This window comes from Geotrypetes seraphini, chromosome 3 (assembly GCF_902459505.1).
Source record: "Geotrypetes seraphini chromosome 3, aGeoSer1.1, whole genome shotgun sequence".
NCBI lineage: Eukaryota > Metazoa > Chordata > Amphibia > Gymnophiona > Dermophiidae > Geotrypetes > Geotrypetes seraphini.
This window is the reverse complement of record NC_047086.1, coordinates 290,071,986-290,099,508: the sequence shown is the minus strand read 5'-3', so window position 1 is coordinate 290,099,508 and position 27,523 is coordinate 290,071,986. Positions and strand designations below refer to the sequence as shown.

General features: G+C 43.0%; 1 protein-coding gene across 10 annotated transcripts in view; it reads right to left on the bottom strand.

Annotated features, from left to right (window-relative positions):
* CEP170 (centrosomal protein 170) overlaps nucleotides 1–27,523 on the bottom strand; it is a 283,085-nt gene that overhangs the window by 161,040 nt on the left and 94,522 nt on the right. For 8 of the 10 annotated variants that reach the window (XM_033937690.1, XM_033937689.1, XM_033937691.1 and 5 more), the window contains exons 5-7: nucleotides 22,625–22,683; nucleotides 22,342–22,504; nucleotides 13,498–13,629 (exon numbers count right to left, since the gene is read on the bottom strand). In XM_033937690.1, the coding sequence (XP_033793581.1) occupies nucleotides 13,498–13,629; nucleotides 22,342–22,504; nucleotides 22,625–22,683 (354 nt within the window). The remainder of the gene's footprint in view (nucleotides 1–13,497; nucleotides 13,630–22,341; nucleotides 22,505–22,624; nucleotides 22,684–27,523) is intronic. The other 2 variants (XM_033937692.1, XM_033937697.1) reach the window with 1 other exon arrangement.

Below are 27,523 nucleotides of genomic sequence, written 5' to 3'. Positions count from 1 at the left end.
GGAGCAGTGAAGCCTAAGGAAGTGAGGAAGTCTTTGAAGTCAGTTGTGTCCTTGTTGGTGTTATCGTCTAGGTGAAGGTTAATATCGCCAATGATCAATAGTCTATGGAATTTTAGGTAGGCCCTTGTTATAGTCTCAAGAACCAATTCGGAGGATTTGTTCCAGGGGGTGGGTGGGCGGTAAAGTAGCAGGATACCTAATGGGTGGGGATGAAGTTCGTCATTGACTGAAGCTACCATGAATTCTAAAGAAGAATGGCTGCCCTTTTCGAGGAGCTGGACATTAAAGAATGATTTGTAGAGTAGAGCCAGACCTCCTCCTTTCCGGTTTATTCTGGGAGAGAAGAGGCCATGGTAGCCTGGGGGACAGAGTTCGTTTTGTGTGAATAAATCATCTTTTTCGATCCATGATTCAGTGATGCACAAGAAACCCGGGTCGAAATCTTCGAGTAAATCTTTTACTATCAGGGTCTTATTTCAGACAGATCTGGCATTACAGTAGAGTGTAGGGACTGGGGTGAGAGAGTCAGAGGTAAGGTTGGGTAGGTTTGCTGGAGGAACAAGCTTTAAGGAGGTGAGGTTGACTCCTCGGTGCTTTTTGAAAGGGTGGGTTCTGGTAAGTACTAGTGTGGGGATTCTGAGGCCAGGGCAGATGTTGTTTGTGTATGTGGAATCGGGAGAGTTTGGGGGGAGAGGCTTTTGGCAGTGGGAAGTGTTAGTGAGGGAGCAAAGAAGGAGAAGAAGGGGCCAGAGCGATGGCTTCATGGTGGGAGGCAAGGAGAGCCAATGAGAGGGGGGTTGGTCGGAGAAATTGCCAGGAGGGAGGGAGGAGAGAGAGAGTCGAAAGGAGGGCTGAGAGCGAACGGGAGAGGGACAAAAACTGAAGATGAATTTGTATCCAGCTGTTTCTAGTGTGATACAGGACAGGTTGGAACTTAAACAATTGCTAATTGAGCGATAACAAAATGAGGTGGAGCTTGGCTAAATATGCAGTAGCTGGTTAAATACAGGCTGTATAGGTGGTGGCAGGTTTAACATGCAGTAGCTGTCTATATATGCAGGTAGCAGGCTAAAACGTGCAGTAGCTGGTTATGCAGCTAACCACGTAGTACAGACTATACGTGCGGTAACAGGTTTTTCATGCAGTAACGGGTTATAGATGTGGATTTTGCAAGATTTAAACAGGCTGTAGAATAAGATTAATAACAAACTATAACAAGCTGTAGATTGTGCAAGATTTAATAGGATTATAGATGCAGATTAAAAGAACATGCAGTGGATAGAACGTGTAGTTGATAGTAAGTAAAGGAGTATATCCGGAGGTCTGGGAATTTTGTGTGGATTCACCGACCTGGGGGGGGGGGGGAGGCAGAGCTGGCTTACACGCTTGGTTGTAGGGCGGCGGTTTCGGTGGAGGCTCTGTGGAAGGAACTGGCCCCGAATTCAAAATGCTGCGGTTTGCAGCTGGAGAGTGCCCAAAAGGTTCAATGCAGGAGCAAAAGAGGAAAGCTCCGTGGGGGAGCTGGAACTGAGGACGGTTGAAAACCGGCCAGGAGCCCTTCCCTAGTTGAAATCCGTGTGGTTTCGCCGACCTGGGGGGGGGGGACGGAGCTGGCTCACAATGCCCGGTTAAAGTCGGGCAGAGTCAGCCCGATCAGAAACCTGCACCGGCAGGAGGCTTTCGGCGATCCCCGGTGGCTGGAAGAAGCAGGGGCTCTAAGAGAGTAGGAGCAGAGCCCTCCTGCTTGAACGGCGTCGGGCCAAGAACCGTCTACTGGTCTTGATGGTCCATTGGTCTGACCCAGTCAGGCTATTCTTATGTTCTTGTTTTTCATAACAGAACAGCATGGATTTTTTTTTTTATCATCTGGTCTTTCACCCTTAGAAAACCCTTGTTACAGAAATGGCTATATTCTGTTCCTTTCTCAAAGAAAGTGGTATATTGGTCAAACCAAAAGGAGATTTAAGCAGTGAATAGCACATCTGAGTAATTTGTGATTGGGTAAAATTGAGGCACTATTAGTGTCCCATTGGACTGGGAACAATGATAATGTGGAAGATTTGAGGTTTATAGTTTTGATTCAAGTGAATTTAATTATGGTACTATTGAGAAAGAAGAGAGGCTCATTCATCAATGGGATACGATAGAACCTAGGAGGCTTAATCGGGAGGTGGAGTGGAATTTATTGTAAATGAGATCAGGTGAAGAAATTTGGTTTAGAGTGGATAAAAGAAGATAGGCATAGTGTGAGAATATAGCCATTTCTGTAACAAGGGTTTTCTAAAGGTGAAAGAACTGATGATAACACCCCCACCCCCCGCCCGTGCTGCTGTTATGAAAAAAACAAATCATCACAACAACCGGAAACTAAAGAAGCCTATCTGGTAAAATCTAGAACTGTTAAAACAGCAGTCAGGGAAGCCAAACTCCAGATGGAAGTAAATATAGCTAGGCATGTTAAAAAAGGGGATAAATCATTTTTCAGGTATGTTAGCGACAGAAAAAAGAACACAGAAGAATTGTGAGCCTCAGGAAACCTGACGGTAACTATGTAGACATAGACTCAGATAAAGCCGAACTACTCAATGGCTACTTCTGTTCGGTCTTTACCTGTGAGGCACCGGGATCTGGACCGAAGATGCAGACAAGGGAGTGCTCGGAGGACCCGTTACGGGACTTTAAATTTACCGCGAGCAGCATCTACCATGAGCCATCGAGGATAAAAGTGAACAAAGCCATGGGACCGGTTAATCTACACCCCAGGGTACTTCGGGAATTGAGAGATGTCCTCGCAGAGCCATTAGCTGCGCTTTTTAATCTGTCCCTAAACAAGGAAAAAGTCCTCTTGGACTGGAAAATCGTTATTGTCATTCTGCTCCACAAAAAGGGATGCAAGTCAGAGGCTGAAAATTACAGACCTGTGAGTCTCACATCAATAGTGTGTAAACTTATGGAGAAGTTGATAAAAAACATATTGGATATGTTTCTGGATGACGAGAGACTGAGGGATCCCCACCAGCATGAATTTAAGAAGGGAAGGTCTTGTCAATCCAATCTGATAAGCTTCTTTGACTGGGGAGAGTCCCTGGATATAGGGTATTTAGACTTCAGTAAAGCCTTTGATAGTGTCCCACACCTTAGGTTATTGAACAAAATGAATACAATAGGACTAGGAGAAACATTGACTGCATGGGTTAAAGACTGGCTCAGGGGTAGACTTCAGAGGGTGGTGGTGAATAGTACTCCTTCAGAAACGTCAGAAGTGACTAGTGGAGTGCCGCGTGGCTCAGTCTTGGGTCCAATACTATTTAATATCTTTGTACGAGACCTGCCCCATGGACTTCGAGGTAAGATTACATTATTTGCAGAAGGCGTTAAGCTATGCAACGTAGTGGACAGCGCAACCATACCCGACACTATGAGGCAGGACCTACTTTTACTGGAAAAGTGGTCAAATATTTGGCAACTTGAGTTTTAACGCCAAAAAGTGTAAGGTTATGTACCTTGGTAACGGTAACCCCTGCAACATACACCCTGAATGGTGAAACCTTAACAAGAACTGTCGCAGAACGGGACCTGGGTGTAATTATTAGTGAAGATATGAAGCCTACCAATCAAGTAGAGAAAGCTTCAACCAAGGCTAGACAAATGCTGGATTGCATCCGAAGAAGTTTTGTCAGCCGAAAGTCTGAAGTTATAATGCCATTGTACAGATCCATGGTTAGACCTCATCTGGAGTACTGTGTTCAGTACTGGAGGCCACATTATCAAAGGGATGTGAAGAGAATGGAATCGGTTCAACGAATGGCCACTAAGATGGTCTCAGGACTCAAGGATCTCCCATATGAAGAATGTCTAAGCAGGCTGCAGGAACGCAGAGAGAGGGGAGACATGATAGGGACGTTCAAATATCTAACAGGCCGTGCTGAGGTGGAGGAAGATATTTTTTTCCTTACAGGTCCCACGGCAACAAGAGGGCATCCACTCAAAACTCAAGGGTGGGAGTCTTCATGGCAACATCAGGAAGTACTTCTTCACCGAAAGGGTGGTTGATCGTTGGAATGGTCTTCCATATTAGGTAGTCGAAGCCAGCAACGTGCTCAACTTCAAGAGACAATGGGATAAACATGTGGGTTCACTCCGGGAAAATGCTTAGGGGAGGGTTCTTTTAAAGGGGAGAGTTCTTTGAGTGGGCAGACTTGTTGGGCCGTCAGCCCTTTTATGCCGTCATACTCTATGTATTCTATGAAAAACAAGGAGATGTAAAAAGGTACTGTTACTAAAGAAATGTGATTAGTACTAGAAATAAGGATGTATTAAGAAAATTATAAAGTTACATGAATTGTTGTTGTATTTAAGATTGTTTAGAGAGGATTGGGAGCCTTACTGAATCACAGCTCCTGAAGACGCTTTTGCAGCGAAACACAGTTCTGTGTCAGGCTGGACTGTGTAAGCTTTACTGGCACAGGAATTGAGTGAGCAGGAAGGATTTGAAGAAAGAAGAACATTAATCTGCCTTTGAATAAGAATTTTAAGTAAAGTGTTTTCATAGCATAGTATATGTACTATTATGGACATTGAACAGCGCATTATATTTTATGAGGGTGTTTGAGTGGTAGGGCTCTTTTTTTTTCTGTCTCTAACAATGTGTGTTATAATGAAGATTATTTATTAAAGGATCAGACAAAAATGTAATGCTAATTGGAAATTTTGTATTATATGAAAATTAAAGCAAAATAAGGTGGTTTCAAAATATAGCTTCGTTATAATTTGATGCATATTCATTAGGGATATCTTGAAAACCCTACTGGATGGGAGTCTCCCAGGACAGGTTTAAGAGCCACTAATATACAGTATCTCCGCGAGTCTGAGACTGCATCTGGAACTGGCTCTATGGCTCCAATCTGTAATAGCCTTTGAACCATCACGCTGACATTGGCAGCCTTCTCCAGTCTTCCCTCTAGGGAGTCCATGAAGAGGTCCCTGAGTGGGGGCTAAAATTCAGTCTTGTAGCCTTCTCAAATTGAGTCCAACACCCAATGGTCTGAAGAAATCTATTCTCAAGTCTCCCAGAACTCTGAAAATTTCTCTCTTATGTAGGGGAGCTCGGAGGCTGACCTAGTTTCATTGGGACTTCTTAGGATTGGCTGCCGAGCGCATGCCAGATATCTGAGCTCTCCTTGAGCTACCAACCCTTTGTCTAGATCTTTGATAGGACCTTTGTGACAAGGACCTCAAAGACCCTTAAGTGGTCTTCTGTAGCCATGAAAGGAACCACAATTGGAACTGCCTGATCCACGTGGTTTAGTGTCTGGCAGTGATTTAGGACAACGGTCCATTACACTTATCAGGTTGTCCAGTCCTTTGCCAAAGAATGTGCTCAAAGTAGCCTAATCTTCCACCCAATGTATGAGCCAGAACATTCTGTTGGCGGAGATTGTATAAGTTGAGACTTTACTCATAACTCTGAGCATATCATAGATAGCATCAGCCACATGATCCACCCCTGCCAGGATGAGAGGGGTCAAATCTCCTCTTCTGCGCCTGAATTCTGGCATAGCAGTTTGTGAGAGGCTCCTACCACAAAGGATGCTGCAGCCACTGCCTCAAGGCCTAAAGTCAGTGCCTCAAACTGTCTTAATAATAACAGTTTATATACCGCAGTACCGTGAAGTTCTATGCAGTCTACAATGATTAAAAATGCTACAAATTGAGTAAAACTAACAAAGTTAAAAACTAGTGACCAACAGCTCTAGAGATCAGTTATTGTGGGAAAAATTGTACAAATCAGCTACCTAAGTACCGTATTTTCACGCATATAACGCGCGCGTTATACGCGTTTTTACCTACCGCGCATACCCCTCGCGCGTTATATGCGTGAGCGCGGTATACAAAAGTTTTAAAACATAGTTCCCACCCCGCCCGACGCCCGATTCACCCCCCCCAGCAGGACCGCTCGCACCCCTACCCCGAACGACCGCTCGCACGCGCTCCCACCCGCACCCGCATCCACGATCGGAGCAAGAGGGAGCCCAAGCCCTCTTGCCCGGCCGACTCCCCGACGTCCGATACATCCCCCCCCCCCGGCAGGACCACTTGCACCCCCACCCCGAACGACCGCTCGCACGCGCTCCCACCCGCACCCGCATCCACGATCGGAGCAAGAGGGAGCCCAAGCCCTCTTGCCCGGCCGACTCCCCGACGTCCGATACATCCCCCCCCCCCGGCAGAACCACTCGCACCCCCACCCCGAAGGACCGCCGACTTCCCGACAATATCGGGCCAGAAGGGAGCCCAAACCCTCCTGGCCACGGCGACCCCCTAACCCCACCACGCACTACATTACGGGCAGGAGGGATCCCAGGCCCTCCTGCCCTCGACGCAAACCCCCCTCCCCCCCAACGACCGCCCCCCCCCAAGAACCTCCGACCGCCCCCCAGCCGACCCGCGATCCCCCTGGCGACCCCCACGACCCCCCCACCCCCCTTCCCCGTACCTTTGGTAGTTGGCCGGACAGACGGGAGCCAAACCCGCCTGTCCGGCAGGCAGCCAACGAAGGAATGAGGCCGGATTGGCCCATCCATCCTAAAGCTCCGCCTACTGGTGGGGCCTAAGGCGCGTGGGCCAATCAGAATAGGCCCTGGAGCCTTAGGTCCCACCTGGGGGCGCGGCCTGAGGCACATGGGCCCAACCCGACCATGTGCCTCAGGCCGCGCCCCCAGGTGGGACCTAAGGCTCCAGGGCCTATTCTGATTGGCCCACGCGCCTTAGGCCCCACCAGTAGGCGGAGCTTTAGGATGGATGGGCCAATCCGGCCTCATTCCTTCGTTGGCTGCCTGCCGGACAGGCGGGTTTGGCTCCCGTCTGTCCGGCCAACTACCAAAGGTACGGGGAAGGGGGGTGGGGGGGTCGTGGGGGTCGCCAGGGGGGTCGCGGGTCGGCTGGGGGAGCGGTCGGAGGTTCTTGGGGGGGGCGGTCGTTGGGGGGGAGGGGGGTTTGCGTCGAGGGCAGGAGGGCCTGGGATCCCTCCTGCCCGTAATGTAGTGCGGGGTGGGGTTAGGGGGTCGCCGTGGCCAGGAGGGTTTGGGCTCCCTTCTGGCCCAACTACCAAAGGTACGGGGAAGGGGGGTGGGGGGGTCGCGGGTCGGCTGGGGGGGCGGTCGGAGGTTCTTGGGGGGGGGCAGTCGTTGGGGGGAGGGGGGTTTGCGTCGAGGGCAGGAGGGCCTGGGATCCCTCCTGCCCGTAATGTAGTGCGGGGTGGGGTTAGGGGGTCGCCGTGGCCAGGAGGATTTGGGCTCCCTCCTGGCCCGATATTGTTGGGGAGTCGGCGGTCCTTCGGGGGGAGGGATGTATCGGACGTCGGGGGGGGGGCATCAGGCTTTCAGGATGGGGACAGACCTTCAAGGGGGGACAGTGCACGGAAGTCAGGGGGGGTGAACGGAGAGTCGGAAAGTCAGGGCGGGCGAAAGGAGCGTCGGGCAGCATGCGCGGTATACCCGTGAGCGCGGTATACCAAAGTTTTTGTACATATCATCGTGATTTCTGCGCGCTATACCCGTGTGCGCGTTTTATACGGGTGCGCGTTATTTGCGTGAAAATACGGTACTTCAGGAACAGATATCAAGTTTCAAGTTTATTTATTAATTTGATGAATTGCTTATCCATAATTTACTAAGCGAATTATAACAAGTTATAATAAACATATTAAAAAACAAACAAATAATATTAAGTAAAAAAGGGTAAAAAACAGACTCATAAACAAACGTAACAGAAATACAAGAGAAATATAAGTTACATCGTTAATGTTTAGAAAAAGAGGAGAGAACCATTCAGGGAAAAACATAAGGTAGGGTGACTTGGCTACACTGCATAAATTATGTTTATTTTAAAGACTAAAGGCATCATTAAAAAGAAAGGTTTTTAGTTTATTTTTAAAATGACTGAGTTCTTTTTCATCTCTTATGTATTGTGGTAGGGAGTTCCACGTTTGGGGGGCCACTATTGAAAACATGTCGTGACGTCTAGTGCCTACAACTTTTAAAGAAGGAACTGCCAATAGTCCTTGCGCTAAATATCGGAGAGTGCGTGATGAGTTATACGGGATGAGCATCCAATTTATAAATAGTGGTTCACTCGTGAATAGAGTTTTGAATACCAAAAGCAAAATTTTATAAGTAATGCGATGGTTAATGGGGAGCCAGTGCGATTCAATCAAAAAAGGAGTTACATGGTCATATTTTTTACCTTTATGTAAAAGTTTGACGGCGATATTTTGAATTATCTATAAACATTTCTTTTCTTTTTGAGTAATGTTAATTAGTAACGAGTTGCAGTAGTCGAGCTTTGCTATAACCAGCGAATGTATTAAAATATTTAAAGATTTGGGCTCCAGAAATTTGGAGATTGAACGAATCATACGCAATCGGTAGAGGCAAGATTTAACAGTGTTACTCATATGTTCGCGATAGGAGAAATTTTCGTCAATAATAACCCCAAGTATTTTTAGTGAAGAAACTAAGTCTATATGAATGTTACTAGTCTTTAAGCCCGTTACATTAACGGGTGCTAGAAAGCAGCCCCCTTTCCCTCTCCCCCTCCAGTTCCTCCCTAACTGTCTCTCCGTAGCCCCCCTTCTGTCTTCCCCCCCTAAGCAAAATGATCTGCCTCCCAGCACACCCCTCCCCCCCGAAGCAGCCCCCTTTCCCTCTACCCCTCCAATTCCTCCCTGACAGTGTCTCCGTGGTCCCCCTTCTGTCTCCCCTCCCAAGCAAAGCTGTCTGCCTCCCAGTACACCCCTCCCCCCAAAGCAGACCCCTTTCCCTCTACCCCTCCAATTCCTCCCTGACTGTCTCTCCGTGGCCCCCCATTTTGTCTCCCCCCCCCAAGCAAAGCTATCTACCTCCCAGCACACCTCTCCCCCAAAGCAGATTCCCTCTGGCCCTCCAGTTCCTCCCTGACTGTGTCTCCGTGGCCCCCCCTTCTGTATCCCCCCCAAGCAAAGCTGTCTGCCTCCAAGCACACCCCTCCCCCAAAGCAGGCCCCTTTCCCTCTCCCGCTCCAGTTCCTCCCTGTCTCTCTGTGGTCCCCCTTCTGTCTCCCCCCCAAGCAAAGCTGTCTGCCTCCAAGCACAGCCCTTCCCCAAAGCAGGCCCCTTTCCCTCTCCAGCTCCAGTTCCTCCCTGTCTCTCCGTGGCCCCCCTTCTGTCTCCCCCCCAAGCAAAGCTGTGTGCCTCCAAGCACACCCTTACCCCAAAGCAGGCCCCTTTTCCTCTTCCTCTTCCTTCTTCCCAGTTCATCCCTGTCTCTTCGTGGCTCACGCAATTTTCTCTTCTCGCGGTCTGGCCAGCTCCCCTAGTCCCTTGCCGCCGCCGCCACCCCCTTCCCTTCCCGCGGTCGACAAACCTTTTGCCTCCAGCAGCCGCCGCAGCACTGTAAACACGCTGCTTTGCGGCCTCTACTGCCCCGATTTGCTCTTCCGTGTCCCTGATGACGTCATCAGAGAAACGGAAGAGCAAATGAAGGCAGTAGAGGCCGCGAAGCAGCGTGTTTACAGTGCTGCGGCGGCTGCTGGAGGCAAGAGTTTTGTCGACCACGGGAAGGGAAGGGGGTGGCGGCGGCAAAGGACTAAGGTAGCTGGCCAGACCGCGAGAAGGGTGGGCTGAGAGGAACCCGGGACCGTTGCAGAGGCTCGTTGCACAGTGTAAATACAGTTGCTCAGTGTGAGGCTTCCTTCGCTCTTCCGGGTCTGCATTATGACTCCTCAACGCGCCATCTAGCGCATGCGCAGTCGTGCGGCCACATCCCGACAGAAAAGGGATCAGGGAACACGTTTCGCTACTGCGCATGCGTGGGCTAGCATTTTATTATTTAAGATTAATAATAAAGGGAGTAACTAACTTTATTCCTTGTTTCCATAAGAAAAGTATTGCTTTTGTTTTATGGATGTTTAATGCTAATCTATTCGCGGCAAGCCAATTTTTAATTATATCGAGTTTTTTGTTGATCTGAGAAATTTCTTCCAGGTTTTCGGGATTTAAAGGGTGAGACAACTGAATATCGTCTGCATAAGTGTATGACGTAAAGCCAATAGATTGGCATAGACTCAATAACGGTGTCTCCTAAATTCCCCATAAGTATTAGCAAGCATAAGTAATTGTTCCAGATCTTTACCCCATAATGCTGCCTGATGTGAGAAAAGATGTTGATGATATCTTTTAAATTTACATCCTCTAACCAGTGGAGAAACAAAATTCAAGTGTGAGCTTCTCTTATGTCGATTGGTTGAGAAAGAGAAAAGGTCATTTATAATTTAGGGGCCAAACTGAATAGTACCTTAAAGCACAAACATCCAAACTTAAACTTCACACGTGCCTCCATCGGCAACCAATGCAGGAGTCAGTAGGAAGGAGTTACATGGTCGAACTTCTTCAACCTAAAAATCAGCCTGACCGCCGCATTTTGCACCAGTTGTAATTGCTGCATATTTTTCTGGGAAATTGCCAGATAGGCGATATTACAGTAATCAAGTTCACTCTGCTATCCTGCAGGATCACTCTCCCTTCACTAGGTAGCAATGTCTGTTTAGTATCCTGTGCTACCAATGAATACACCTTTGGTGGCATAAGCAATTGCTGAAATTCTGAAGCCATGGGATATAATTTTGTCATTGCCCTCGCCCTGTCAAGGGACCTTCTAGCGCATCCCAATGCTCCATTATCAACCTGGTAATCTCTGATTGAGAAGGGTAGCACATGGACTGTGACTTGGTACTGCATAACAGTGAAAGCTGAGGTCCGAGACCTGCGGTGATTCTAGGTCCAACTCCTGCAAAGACAATGTAATGGCTTCAGTTACATCTGACAGTTTGAAAAGTTTTTCCACTGTCGGATCATCTCCCTGGTCTAGGGCTGCCACAAATTCCTGGTTATCTACCCTGCACTGCAAACCAGCATCTTTCACAGAGGATGATTTCTTGGATAGCAGTAGCATAGTATCTGATCCCCAAATCATCTCAGTCCTTTTCTAACTGAACCTCTGGTTCCTGCCATTCCACACACTGTATAGGGGCTTCAGCCTGAGGAGGTAACCCTACTTGTGCACTTTCCTGCAGGCACCCTCATGCTCCTTTGAAATTTTTGTAGGCTGCATATATCAGGGTCACAAATTCAGGGTCAAAGACCTGACCTGGATCCTCCAGGGACTTCTGTCAGTCCGATATTCACCTCCTCTCAGGGTCAGTCACCCAGTCACCTCCACACAGCAGCGTTTCGCTGGCGATGTGTAGTTGCGGTTGAGGGGCTCTAACAAGGTTTTGAGCCCCAACTCTTGCACTCTCTGCAATTCATGACTCACAGAGGGACTAGAGGGGGCTAAGCCTATGGCTCCCCCCTCCCTTGGTGCCCTGTAGCACGTGGTACATGGATGCTATTCAGGTGCCCATCCAGCACAAACTTTACCTACTCGGCAGGCTGCTTCTCGTCAAATGCCTCCAGTCAACTGCACTTCCTCTGGGTTTACCAAGCAGCATGCTTTTTTTTCCAATATGAGGGAGGAGTTAGGAGGGCAGGATAATGCCAGATGAGGTTACAGGGGATGCATAGGGAACTGGCACCACCAGCTATACCCCGATAGGCAACCAGGAAGCCTAAACACCACATTCAACTAAGTTAGCAAAGCCAAAACAGGAGTTTAGCTGCACCAGAAGTAGGACTTAGCCATGCTAGCAGGCCAAGCTGAGCAGCAGATTGTTCAAGTAGGCTGGAGACTTAAACATTGAGGCCAAAAGAATTGCCAGAATGGATTCTCTTTCCCACATGATTGGGCTAGAGACTCCGTTCTGTGAATTCAAATAACAGACGAGGAAAAGCCATGTAAAAAAAATAAATGGTTTATTGACAAAGCTCCCACAGTCTGGGAAGAGCAAGCCCTCAGAATTTCAGTGCTCTTCAAAGAGAGAAAAGAAGGCAAACAGATTTATATCCTATGTGACATCATTTGTAATAATTATCATGCTTTAGAATAAAATGGTACAGTTGATCACATGACTTCCTTTCCAAAAATGCCTTACAATTTTAACATTAAAAGTCCATTCTGTTAAGTTTTATAAACCTAGCAGATGGCAGTGTTTCACTTTTCTTCCTAAATCACCCTTGATCTTTGACCTCTCCATATTATCAATCATGTCAGTAAAAGCCCTACTTCCTGCAGACACATCTTAATTTCTATATGACCTTCAAAATAGTATTGTATTTTCTAATCTATAAGAAACAGATTCTCTGTAAAACACAAAAGATTTCCTGTTCCTCTGAGAACCTTATCCCCATGGATGTATGTGAAGAATGGTACATAAATCTATGTCTCTTAAGAGTCACAAAATCAACCTTCTGAACTTCCTAGCATTAGATGAAATCTGGAATCAGCAATTTAGACAGGGAATGGCAATCTGTGAGCTTAATCTCTTTATTACAAGGCCTCAAGGCTGAGTTTCCAATGTAATGTGCAGATACTGTATTTTAATTTATTCATGTAATTTTGATTCATTCACAATCTCAGTTTTCATATCATCGATGACAACTGTCACACCTGTAAATTTCAGGAATCTTCAACAAGATGAAACCAGGAGCAGGAGAGAGACCATCCATCTGCCTGCAGAGATAGAGAATACTGGCTGACTATATATGACAGAGTTCAGCTTGGTGTGCTCTGTCTCCACCTGCAGGTAGATGGACACAACCCACTTATCTGGATTCATCTGCTGCTGATGACAAGGAAAGTTTTAATTAAATTTAAACTTCACAAAGGGAGATTGGAGAGTACGGGTGTGAAGCTTCTCTTGATCTATGGTGCAACTGTGTGACTATTTCTTGAAATCAATGGCACGCTTCAGACATCTGATTTCATTTTGAGTTTTCCTAAGAATTCAAATTTAATGAAATATAAAATGCAGTTACTATAAGGCTATATTAAGGTTACTGATTTCTAAGGATTACAATGTCCAAAAATGAAAAACAAAGTAACTATAGCACTACAGAGGCTAATCTGAGAAGGCACATTATGAATAAAGCTGACAAGCAAGCAGTTTCTGAAAATACTTGGCACTAACTTGGAGCATCCTGCATATGCTCAGCTTGAGCATTAAGACACTTTGAGAAATGCTTCAAGCTAGTCAATGCTTCAAGTAGTCAATACCATCACTGACACATAAGGAATGCTATACTGGTTGTCCTCAGAGAATTATGATGTGGTGCAGTTGTTAAAGCTACAGCCTCAGCACCCTGAGGTTGTGGGTTCAAACCCACACTGCTCCTTGTGACCCTGGGCAAGTCACTTAATTTCCCCATTGCTTCAGGTACGTTAGATAGATTGTGAGCCCGCTGGGACAGAGAGGGAAAATTGCTTGAGTACCTGAATAAATGCATGTGAACATTCTGAGCTCCCCTAGAACAGTATAGAAAATTGAATAAATATACATTTAGATATGCATTTTTAGTAGTCTTACCAGACGCTCCAATTTCACCAATTTTTCCTTCCCTGCCTTCTTGTTTGGAATTATTTTCATCTTCTACATCCTCCCCCCACCATGATGGCTGTCCATAGAGAGGTGTGCCACGAGGCATAGTTGAAAAATCTACTTTAACAATGCAGAATAAATAATATTACTTCTCACATTCAAATCCAGTTAGATTTACAGAAGAGTGCACAGAGAGAGAGCTTCCAATAACTACACACATCAAAAGAGCTTTAATGCTATGTTTGTTGAAAACAAAACTTTCTGCCAAGACAGCCTGACCTTCTAAACTAAATATAAAACCTTGCTAAAATCAGCTGCACTGCATACTAAAGTACTTACATAAGAGCTACCAACTTGTATCACCTAACTTCCATATCTGAATATTATCTAGTATTAGAAACCTATTACTGTTTGTACCCAGATACAGGCATTAACTTTTACAAAAAAAATATGAACATAAATCAACTGGTATGCTAGAGTCAGTCCAAACAAAAACAAAACAAAACAGAAAAATTTGTTTTTGCATTAATCATACAAGGTCTGTTCAGAAAGTTCCAGGACTGATTTTATAAAAATGTATTAAAACAATCGTACAACTTATTCCATTGGGTCCCCTTCCCTACATATATACTTTTAACAACATTGTTTCCACTTCTGGAAACAGTCCTTAAATGCATCTTCATGAATCTCCAAAAGTTGCTGCATTGAATGGTGTTGAATCGCTTTCCTTTCAGCATGAATTTAAGTTTAGGAAACAAGAAGCAGGGACTAAGTTAGGAGAGTAAATGGCTGGGGAAGAGCCGTCATCATGTTTTTTTGCATATAATTTGCAAATTTTGATGGCTGTGTGAGTGGGCACATTGTTATGATGCAGGAACCATGACTGCACCCTCCAAAGTTTGGGCCGCTTCCTCCTGATTCTCTTATGGAGTTGTTTCAACACTTTCAGTTAGTAATTTTGGTTGACAATTTGTCCTTCTGGCAGAAATGCATAGAGAACAATGCAGTGACTATAAAAAAAAAAAAAAAAAACCTGTTAACATCACTTTGATATTTGACCGAATTTGCCGAGCTTTTTTTGGTCTTGGCGATGTTTTGGTTCTCCATTGAGACAATTGGGCTTTGGTTTCCACGTCATAACCGTGGACCTATGTCTCATCACCAGTTATCAAAAAATGTTTCATCTTCATTTGCCTGTTCAAAAAGATTCTGACAGATCATGACACGATTGTTCTTCTGGTCATAACCATGAAACAAACTTTGTTGCAACGTGAGACATCCCCAACTTCTCTGTTAGAATGCTGTGGCATGAACCAATGGAGATGATGCATTCCTCTGCCAATTCTCTAACAGTTAATTGCTGATTAGTACGCACAAGAACCCTCACTTGATCAACATGATCATCGTCAGTTGATGCTTATGGTCTTCCAGTTTGCAAATTGTCTCCGACTGATTCACAACCACTTTTGAAGTGTGAATACCTTTCAAAACACCTTCCATGACTCATGACATGCTCCCCCATAAGCCACTTTCAACATTTTATAAGTTTCTGTAGCAGTCTTAAATAATTTGAAACAGAACTTCACGCTGTAGCACTGCTCATTGAGGTCATACATGATGAAAATTAGCTGATCATGAAAACACACTTTCACAAAAACTGAAGCTCGAAGATGAAAACAGATATCAACAAACAGAAAAAAGGAGGTTACTCATGAGGATTCAAGCTACTCAGCACCACCTAGCACGAATCCTACTCAACACCACCTAGCACATCTCAAAAGAACTTCCCATTGGCACACAATTCAAACTGCCGTGGAACTTTTTGAACAGACCTCACACAAAAACACAATAATTGACTTAAACCACAAGACTTTAGAAAACATTTCACATTAAATGCTATCGTCTTAATGAATGGGAAAGGGGATGGGATTTGATATACCACCTTTCTGTGGTTTATCATCAAAGCGGTTTACATATTATATACTTATTTTTGTACTTGGGTAATAGAGAGTTAAGTGACTTGTCCAGAGTCACCAAGCAGCTGCAGGGAGAATCAAATCCAGTTCCCCGGGTTCTCAGGCCACTGCATTAACCATTAGGCTGCTCCTCCTTTAAAAAGCAAATAATTAGCAGGAAATACAGCAGAATCATACAAAAAACAGGGTGGTTAGGGCGATCCACCCAGAATGCATGGAGTTGGGGGGTGCTGGAGCGGTTGCAGGGCTGCAATCTGTTAGCTCCTGCCCCTCTGATGTCAACTTCTTGTTCTGGGGCGGGGAACTGGCAGAGCCAATGGCTGCGCACAGGTGGGCAGTCATTGGCTCTGCCAGTTCCCTGCCCCACAACCTCTCCACATACCTTTCCACTGTCTGGAGAATGGGGTGCTCCAGCCAGAGGAGGGAGTGCTTTGCCCCATTTGGTACATCATTGGGGATAAGTGCTTTTGGAGTAGAGGCATAGCCTAATGGTTAGTGCAGTAGCCTGAGAACCAAAGGAACTGGGTTCGATTTCCACTGTAGCTTCTTCTGACTCTGGGTAAGTCATTTAACCCACCAATGTACAAAATAACTATCTGTATATAATATGTAAACTGGTTTTATGGAATATCAAATTTCACCACTTTCCCTTAATTAGAAAGGCTTCTTCTCAAAGAATAAAAGCTCTCATGATTTAGGTGGTTCTGTGAAAGGTCATACACAACTCAAAATCAATAATGTCTCCATTCTCTATGAATCTATCATATAAATCAACTATTTAACAAGGCTAAGATGGAAGGAAAATTTCTCAGAAAGCTTCAGCTTAGAAAACTAGACACAGAATATAACATTCTGAGATTTTGAAGTTAAATAAAAAAATATTTGAATATAAAGGCCCATAAAAGTTTTTGATAATTCATGTTGTAAGGTTGGTCTTTGTTATACCTATGATCTAAATAAGCTCACTTAGAAATCTGAAAATAAATCTTGAAGTTGAAGCTTTCTGAGACTCTTTTCTTCCATCTTAGCCTTAATAGTTAATTTATATGACAGATTCACCCTTCGAGAGTGGAGACTTTACCGATTTTATTTTTGTTATACTGTATATCTAGTCTCTCAAACAGCCCTATCAGAAATATTTTTAATAGAAATTAAAAATAAATCACAGCCATATCTAAATTAAAGAGCTGGTGTTTAAATGTGAAAAAAAAATATTCTATGAGTATCGGAATGTACTTTTTACAGGATCAAGAAATGTTCAAAAAGGATTTTATGATTTGAGACAGCACTATTTACTACATTGGTAAGTTTCCAATACTGTACACAGTACCTTCTGATTTTTTCACTGTGGTTTAGACCAGTGTTTCTCAACATGTGGTACATGAACCCTTAGGGGTATGAGGCCGCTTGTTGGGGGTATGTGGCCTGTCCAATGCGGAGGATATTCCCTGCTCATCAATAGAAGCCACTGCCGCAGGGGATCCCTGCCTGCCCCCCCCTCCCCACTGAAGCCACTGCCGGGGATCCCTCCCCCTCCCTGCCTGCCCGCACCCCTCTCCCCAAAACCGACCCAGTTACTTGATGGCGCCGCATTCGCTCTCTCCGCCCCCAGCAAACTCCGTGCAAGGACGGGACTCACATACTGCATATAAGTAGGTGACCATCAGAGTTGCGGTTAGAGGGAAGGCTTGTGGGCCAGCCATGTGCAGCGTGTGAATCGCTGTTTGCGCTGTCCCTGCACAGAGTTTGTCAGGAGAGGAGGGAGCGAGTGCGGCTCCAACAAGTAACTGGATCGGCTTTGGGGGGGCGGGATGTGGGCAGGCAGACAGGGATCCCCAGTAGCAGCTTCAGCAGGGGTGGGTAGGCAGGGATCCCTGGTGTACAACTTAATTTTGGGACAAAGGCTGGCAGGTACTAGGAGATCTACTATTTTTTCGGTTATAGCCCCCAGCTCTGGAATAACCTACCAAATTATTTATGTTGTGAACCCTCATTAGAAAAAATTTTAAAGGTTTTTTTTAAGTTTCCTGTATAAAGACACATTTGAGACATAGATAGGATAACTCGTTTACAATTAAAAAATTTTATATTTTAATACTCAGTCTCAATTAGATTACATGTATAGGTCCCAAACGTTTCTTTCTGTTCCCTCTATTTTACTCCATTTTCTTATCTTTATTCTTTGTTACCTTCCTGATGTGTTTTCCTTAAATGTTTCTTCATTTTCTTTAATGATTGTAGTTCATCCCCCTCTCCTTTTGTACCAGTAATTAAATTTGTGCGTATATATTTTATTTTTTTTTATAACAAATTGTCTTGTAGTTTGTTCCCTACTTTTAATATTGTCATATGCATTGAAATACTTGACATTGCGTGTACAACACATTTTTAATAAACTTGAAACTTGAAGGTGGGGAGGGGAAGGAGGCAAGGGCTCGACACAGCAGGAAGGGAGGAAGGGGGCACTAACTTGGGACATAGGAAGGATGGAATAGAAAGGGAGAATTGTTGGGCATGTGTGTGTGAGAGAGAAAAGTGAGGTGGGAGATGTCTGGATCTTTCGAGACAGATGGACAGTGAGAGAGAGGGAAAGGGACACTTGATGCCAATAGGGGTGGAGGAGAGAGAAAGAAAAGTTGGACATGTTTGGGAAAATGAGGTACGAAGGAGAGGAAGCATGCAGGAGGCAGAAAGTGTTGAATTTATGAAGAGAGAGAGAGAGATGGATGGGGAGGGAAGAAAAGGGGGGAAGGAGAAATGTCACACTCGGGGGAGGGGGCAGAGAGTAAAAAGTTGAACTCATGGAGGGAGAGAGAGAGATATTGGTTGGGGGAGGGAATAAGGACTGGAGGAGAGGAATTGTGCAGGAGGCAGAGAGAAAGATGTTGGACTGGTGGATAGGCGGGAGAAATGTTGGATATAGCAGTAGAGGTAATGGGAGAGATGCATCCTGGATCTCTTTCCCTACTCCCTTTGCAGCAGGGGAGGGAATGAGAGAGAGAGGAAGACATGTTGCCAATGGGGGAGGAGGAGAGAGGAAAAAAAGTTGGACTCACGCAAAGACAGAGAGTGATGTTGGTTGGGGAATGGAATGAGGTCTGGAGGAGAGGAAGCATGCAAGAAGGAGAAATAAATATTGGATACAGTCAGAGACTCATGAAATCATCAGACAGCAGAGGTAGGCAAAATGATTTTATTTTCAACTTAGTGATCGAAATGTGTCAGTTTTGAGAATTTATATCTGCTCTATATTTTGTACTATATTTGTCTATTTTTCTATAGTTGTTACTGAGGTGACATTACATATTTTAAAGTCATCTGTCTTGACCTCTTTGAAACCCCCCAAATATAAATGATAATTAACATTTTCTCTGCGTACAGTGTGCTCTGTGTTTTTTTAATTTTGTGGTTACCATTATGTATTAATAAGATTATATTGTGTGTGTATATGAAAAATGGATGGAAGAAATTGCATTACAATTAGTACTATTATTATGGGGTGGAGTCAGGGGCGGAGCTTGGGTGAGTCTGGGGTGGAGCTTGGGCAGGGGTACTCAGTTGGTATTTGATAAGGCTTAGGGGGTACTTGGCTTGAAGAAGTTCAGAAACACTGGTTAGACCAAACACAAGTAACATTGATCAAACAGTCAGTCCATCTGCACCAGCGGTCTCAAACAAGCGGCCCATGGGCCGCATGCGGCTCCCCAGGGACTATTTTGCGGCCCGCAATCTGTCCTCGACTAAAGCAGAGGTCTACAATCTACTTCCCTTCCAACTGCCCTCCCCCAAGCCACCGCAATCGGGAACAGGCCAGCGCCCGAGGTCTTACTTCTCCCTGCCCTCCCCCAAGCCACTATCATCGGGGAACAGGCCGCCGCCACCGCCGCAATCGGGGAACAGGCCATGCCGAGGTTTTAACTCTCCCTGTTTATCTTCCCCAGCTCGGAGCTGACCTGGCTGGCCCGGAAGTCCCTCCCCAACGTTAGAATTGACATCGGGTGGCAAGAATTGGTTGGCCCCGTGCTGGGGAAGATAAGCAGGGAGAATTAAGACCTCGGCGCGGCCTGTTCCCCGATGGTAGTGGCTTGGGGGAGGGCAGGGAGAAGTAAAGAAAGAAAGGGGGAACAGGGAGACAGAAAGAAAAAAGGGAGACGGGACACAGACAGAAAGGGGCATGTAGAGAGAAAGACAGAAATAAAGGGGGCTCAGAGAGAGAGAGAAAGAAAGAAGGGGTGAGGGTGAAAGAAATAAAAAGTTGAGGGAGGGAAGGAGACAGATGCCAGACCAGGGGAAAGGAAGGAAGGAAGGAGGGGAGAGAAAGGAAAGAAAGAGATGTCAGACCATGGAAATAGGGACAGAAGAAGAGAGACAGATGGGAAGGTAAGACATGGAAAATATGATGAAGGATGGGAGGTTGGGGGGGGGGTTATTGTATCACTAGATTTTCATGTGATAGATATCAAAGTGCTAATGTGAAATAATTGTTGTATTATAATTTTTTTGTGCACTTATTGTTCAATTTGAAAATGAATAAAGAATTATGAAAAAAAAAAAGGAAATGTAGATTTTGAAAAGAAAGCAGTTAATGCCAAAGATGGATGCAAGGCAGAAAGTGAAGATGGAGAGAAAAACAGTCAAAGGACAAGAAGATCCTGGAAACATAGTTAAATGCACAGAAAAATAAAGTCACCAGACAACAAAGGTAGGGAAAATGATTTTATTTTCAATATAGTGATTGAAATGTGTCAGTTTTGAGAAAGGAAAGATATTAAACTTTAAATGTGAGGGCTGCAGAAAAAATAGGGTACTTGGAGGGCCGCAGAAAAATATAGTTAATGACAATTTTGCATAAAGTAAAACTCTTTATAGTTTATAAATCTTTCCTTTAACTGTTAAAGGAAAGATTTATAAACTATAAAGAGTTTTACCTCATGCTAAGTTGTCATTTTTTAATAAGACATTAACTATTTTTTTCTGCGGCCCTCCAAGTACTACAAATCCAAAATGTGGCCCCACTGTGGGCCAAAATGTGGTTCGAGTTTGAGACCACTGATCTGCACAGATGCCAATGGTTTACACCAATGGTTCCCAACCCTGTCCTGTAGGACCACCAGGCCAATTGGGTTTTCAGGATAGCCATAATGAATATGCATGAAGCAGATTTGCATGCCTCTCACTTCCATTATATGCAAATCTCTCTCATGCATATTCATTAGGACTAGCCTGACAACCCGATTGGCCTGGTGGTCTTCCAGGACAGGGTTGGGAACCACTGGTTTAAACAGTTTACCAATACTGATGACTTTAAAAATATTGGTCAGAACAGCATCTTGGCAGTCGATTCTTGTTTAAACTATGCATTCATTTTAATTTTTTAGTTTACTACAACATATAAAAGAGTGCCTTGGTGTGATATACCGCTGACTAAAAACCACCCAATTATGCCCCTATGTTCTATATCTTATTGTGCTCGAAGACATAGGCAGATTGCATAAGGATTAGAACAGATATCATAAAAGCCATTATAGTAGAATATATTTACTATCCTGAGGTCATAATGCTGGGACACAGGAAGTAATGGCAAAATAAATAAACTGGGAGTCTAATAGATAAATATACTCCTAAATGGAACATTAAGGGGGTCTTTTACTAAACAGCATGTTATCTGCACAAACCCATTTTATTCCTATGTGCCCGGCTGCTGCTAACATGTACTTTTCCAGGGATAGGCAACTCCAGTCCTCAAGTGCCATAGGCAAGTCAGGAGTTCAGGATATCCACAATGAATATTGCATGAGTTTCACACACTACTGCCACTATATGCAAATTTATCTTATGCAATATTCATTTTGAATATCCTGAACTCCTGACTTGCCTGTGGCACTCAAGGACGCGAGTTGCCTATTCATTCACTAATCTTTAGTAAAAGACCCCCTAAATCAGTTATACCACATGCACAGTAACTTTTAGAAGTTAACATTCCATAAGGGTGTCCAATCCTCAATTATTTTTTTGTCTTGTTTATTTTCCCCTATCATTTAAAAAATATATTTTTGGTTGGGGGGGTGGTGGTGGTGGGGTTGTTAAATGTTTTTCATTTGGGAGGCAATGTTGTAAATAGAGCATACTCTCTTGCAAAGACTGAACACTTTTTTCCAATAGTGCATTCATGTGCAAATTATATATAACACAGGGAGGAAAAAGAAATGTTAAGTTTCAGGCTAAAAACTCAATGGAAATGTTGCTGACATTTCTTATGTTGTTTCAAATGACACATATCCTTAATGTTCTGAATGGATTTCTTCCTGTGGGTCATGTGCTTTCAAATTTTAACATTAAGGGATAGCTCTAAAAGATTTTAGAAATATCTGCATTTCCCCTCTCCCTTCGGCAAGTAATTCTAAGTCCTTTCATACTGCATTAAGATAACTGTATAAATTATTCTTAGTTTTTGCCATCAAGTCCTAATATACCAGTATAGACATGAATTTTTTTAAAAAAACAAACAAACAACTCTAAAAGGAAAATAACTGGTCCATTCTAAATTCTTTTTCAGGTTTTTGCTGAAAGATGCTGCAATTTGGCTTGTACATCAACATTTATGTAGATAAAAATTTGAAAGTTACTAAATGCAATTCAGTCTGATGAAGATCCTATTATTGAAAGAGTTCAACTTGATAGAGACCATATAGTTGGGTCCCCTACTTTTGTACCATCACCAAAAAGTTTAATCTAAGGAAAAATTGAATTCTGACTGAAGCTTGAAAGAAAGAGGGACGGAGAAGCGGGAGCAAGCACCATCTTGTAAATACAAGGACACCAGAAGAACATGGAAACAAAATAAATATCAACTCACCCACTGTTTTATCTTCAGACTTTAATGCATCTATCACTTTAGAATGTGCCTCAGAAGGAATATTTGGTATCTTGGTAGCTACAGTTTTACTGCTCACAGGTTTTGATCCTTCAGAGTCAGAAGATTTTTGTGATATCTGCAGCTGACTTGTAAATTTTTCATGCTAGAGAGGATTTTTGATAGAGAAAATGTTATTTTTTAAAGCTTGCTGCAAAAGTCATTTACAGCAAACCTTACTTGAGGTTCTCAAAGAGAAAAGCACAAAACTGACAAAATGCATTACCTTTAGTGCTTCCTCAGGGACTCTTAGCTCTCCTCGAACTACAGTAAAAAGATTGGTATGTGTGCTGCTAAGGAAAATGAGACCACATCTCATATGTATTTATATACAGTGTGTGTATAATATAAATGGAGTAATCAACTATTTAATCAGAAATTTGATCAGAAAAATTAACTTTAACAAAAACTGGAAACTGAATTAACACAATGCCATTGTAAAGTAGCAACAAGTTTTCTGATATCACAGGTCAACACATCATTTTCATCAGAGGTTAATGTTGGGTGGGTTTGGTAGTATTTTTCATGCTGATTTCAAATCTGCATTTAGTTTTTCACTAGCACATCACATTTTTGTAATGAGACTCATTATATATAATTATAAACATTAACATGCATTTATAGGATAAACGTATAAGGAGGGTTAACGACAGTTGTCTTTGTTTTTTTTTATGCTAAAGATATTATTTAAGGTGATTAATATCAGTTTTTATCATGCCAAGACGTTGTACTAATTACTCAGACAGTTTCTGTTACGTCTGTGGCTCCTTCATGATGAAAGCACAATGTTGCCCAATTACAGTAGATCTGAAGAAGGTATGCAAATTATACTTTGGCTGTCCACTGGGTGACCAGGATAAGTTTTGGACTCCACATATCGTCTGTACCAGCTGTTCCAAAGGACTTTGTAACTTGCTCAATTGACGAAAGGCAGCGATGTCATTTGCAATCCCAATGATATGGAGGGAACTGCGAGACCATATTAAAGATTGCTACTTTTGCCTTGTGAACACAAGTGGATTCTCAGCTAAAACTAAGCACAAAATTATATATCCTAATCTGGATTCAGCTATTAGGCCTGTTCCTCATGATGACTCACTGCCTGTCCCTGTACAAGATGGACTTGCTTCTGTGGAACATGATGAGGAATATGATGATGATGCAGCAGCTGATCACAATTCAGAATGATCTTATCCTGATTATGTGAATGATGAAGATTCAGAACCAGAGACCTTCACACAAGCTGAGCTCAATGATCTTATTCATGATCTAAATCTTTCAAAAGAAAAAAACAAAACTTCTTGCTTCAAGGTTTACGCAAAAGAATTTGCTTGCAAAAGATTCTAATATAACTCATTACAGAAAAAGGAATTATAACTTAACAACATTCTTTACTGTAAATGGCTCATTGTACTTTTGTCATAACATCAACGGGATCTTCAACAGTTTGTCACAAGTGCATTGTCCGGATGAATGGTGTCTCTTCATTGATTCTTCACAGAGAAGCTTGAAGACAGTGTTACTGCACAACGGAAATTCCAAACCAAGTATACCAATTATCCATTCTGCTCATCTAAAGTAGTCTTATGAGAATATGAATAATTTACTAGACGCAATCAGTTATAACACACACCAGTAGAACATCTGTGGTGATCTGAAGGTCATTGGCATGCTAATGGGAATGCAAGGAGGATTCACTAAATACTGCTGTTTCCTGTGTTGGTGGAATAGCAGATCTACAGCTGAACATTATGTCAAGTGTGTCTGGCAACTGAGGAATACCTATAACCTAGGGACAAGCAGTGTGAAATTTATGCCATTGGAGGATCCTCATAAAATATTTCTTCCACCTCTTCATATCAAGCCGGGGTTGATGAAGAACCTGGTAAAGGACATGGGTAAAGCAAACAAACAGGTTTTCAATATCTTGTTAAGAAATTTCCAAAAATCAGCACTGCAAAACTGAAGGAAGGGATATTTATAGGCCCACAGATCAAGTCCATTATGCAGGATGAAGATTTTAAGCAATGAACCACATCAGCTGAGCTTGAAGCTTGGGAGGCATTCAAGTAGTTAGTGGAAAACATTCTGGGCAACCATAAGTCTCCTTCATACAAGGAAGGAGTTCAGAATCTCCTTGACTCATATCAGAAACTTGGCTGTCGCATGTCATTAAAAATACACTTTTTGCACTCGCATCTTGACTTTTTTCTGGAAAATCTTGGTATGGTGAGTAATGAGCAAGGAGAACGTTTTTACCAGGACATTCAGTTAATGGAACGTTGCTATCAAGGTTTCTGGAATGAAAGTATGATGGCCGACTACTGCTGGATGTTGTGCTGTGACAATCCAGACACAACTCACAAAAAGAAATCATACTCTAAGCATTTTTGAAGAAATATTGGTTGCTAAGTGACACAGTATAATTATGCTATGCTGTGTGTTTATTTGACTTGGGACCGAAGAAACTACAACATTTCTTTAAGTTGATGCTGAAATTCTTAAAACCTTATATGCTAAAACGCTATAAATTAACATTAGTCATAACTTTAAAAGTTTACGTGACTGAAAAAAAACCCTAATAACAGATCTGAAATCAGCGTAAAAAACAGATTTAGAAAATTGTGCTGTGTTGTCAGATGATTCTGAAAAAGTTTTTTGGGTTGCCTTGTGTATTTTTAAGTTAAATCCACACAACTGTGCAATACAGAATTTGAGCAGAATTCCCTCTCTTCACAGAATTTTGAGTGGCCTGTAGAATTTGGCCAACAACTAATAAGCTAAGGAGCTCCTCTCCAGCTAGTATTTCTACTTTTCCTCTCTGCAGCATCTTCTTGTAGTGCACAGAGCAGCTCATATTTAATCACCAGACCTGGAAAACCCTCCCCAACCAGGAAAGGTGGGGTGCCACACAGAGGGGCTTAAGAATCCTTCAAACAGGAAAGAAGAATATCTCCAAACTAACCCACAGAGTGAAATAGTAAAATTAAAACAGAAATATTCCCAGCTGTGAAACAAATTTCAAAAGTGCAGGCAAAAGTGTTTGGCCAAGTTATTCAGCAAATAAACCTCTTTCAAAGTTACAATAATAACAGTGTGCTAGAAAATAAGATATTTAGAGGCACTGAAGGGACCAGATAGAAAGACCTAGCCATACTGAATGAAGAATACATTTCTTACAAACACCAAGCTATAACCAGTATCTCTGGGCAGTATCTGAAACAATTCAGTTCAAGGTCTCCAGATTCCCATTCACCAATAACTAGTCAATCATATACAGGTTTTATTGTTTTCAGCAGTGGGACATAGAGAGGCCCCCCAAAAAGATCAGTTACCTTATATAATGTTACAAATCTGCATTTCCATTTCTACACCCATATACTCATATACTTAATTACATCACTTCCTACATAAAATGATATAGTCCAAGCATGTGCAGTTAGCAGAAGGTAAAAGGTTAGAATTTCACTTCTCACATGTTCACACACTTTTGCAAACGTTGCCCATACCAGAGTACCTGTTATTGTAAATCCTTGTATACCCTTTCATATCCTTGTATACCCTTTCATATAATCATACTTTGCTCATTAGGCACTGTAGAATTTCAGAAATGGCCTCCAGTAAGAACCACAGCAGAAAATATAGGCTTATAATTTATTTCACAGCTCAGCGAGGAGGCCCTGCATGTGGTACCTATGAGCTGTTTCGTGCACAACATGAAAACTGCAAATAGAGCAAACTGGAAGATGAAGCGCTTCCTTTTTCTTTTTTGGGGGGGGAGAGCAAACTAGTTGTTTGCTTGTTGGGAAGGCTTAGGGGGTAGGGAGAAAGGAAGAGCAAACTGGTTGTCTGCTTATAGGGAAGGTGAGGAAGTGGGGCTCACTGACTGCTTGAATGGAAGGCAGACTGAACTGCGATACAAGAATAGGCAGGTTGTTTAAGGCAGGAGAGGCAGAACTGGCTGACTGGTTCGAGACAGCTCAGTGGGAAAGAACTGAAGTGAAGTAAACTAGCTGGATGATTGATGGGGGAGTTAGTGAGAATAGGCTGGCTTTTAGGGTGGCTGGCTGAGCAAGACTGGGAAGAAAACAGTGCACCGACTTCTTGGATATGAAATCATTTTTACTACCAGTATTGGCAGCTGCAAGAATTTAGAACTACCTGCAGCTCCAAGCTTTCCTTGGGCTCCACAAATTGAAAAAATAAAATCTTCCCCCCCAAAAAAGAAGAAATATTGTTATGATGTATACTATGGTACTCCTAGAAATATTCTGCCCTAAATTCTTATAAATCTTGCATAGTTGAGAAATATTTACCATTTATTTTATTTTTTTTATTTATCAAAATTTTCAATTTTTACAAGCATATATCTTGACAAAGAAATATAATTACAATTGAAAGGAATAATAATAATTCAATATCCACCAAATTTAACATTTAGTAACTCTACTAAACCTCATTATGAAGGAAATTTGAGAACTGAGGCAAGATGTTGAAAAGACAGGAAATAATTTAAAAAACCAAACTATCAGGAAAGACTAGATTTACAACTGGCGGACATGTTAAGCATCATTAATTCCAACTTAATTCACATTTGAAGGGGTAGAGATAGCTATTGGGGCTGGAGGTTTCCTTGCTTCCAATAAATTTTTCAAATGTACAGGATTAAAAAATGCAAAAGATTTCTCCTCCATTTTAACAAGGGGAACTGCAGAACAAAAGTCCCTTTGAGGCCCAATACCAGGGGTTTAAGAGCCAAAAAGGCCTTTCTCCTCTATTGAGTGGACCTACAAAGGTCAGGAAATATCAAAACTGAATTGTCTATAAATTTTTCATCTTTAAATCTGAAGTTCATGCAAAATATCAAATTCCTATCATATTCTAACGCAAACTTAGCAATAAGGATTACTGTATTTGAAATAATATCAGAACTCTCCAGTAAGCCAATAATATCTAAACTGGCCTGCTGGTTCTGCAATGGAATTGATTTTTTCAGTGGACTACCCAAGGAAATATAATATTCTTTTGTTATCAGGGGCATAGATTCAGCAGGAATTTTCAAGACCTCTCTGAAACATTTCTTTAACATCTCAATTGGTTCAGTGGAGAAGATGCGATATATAAA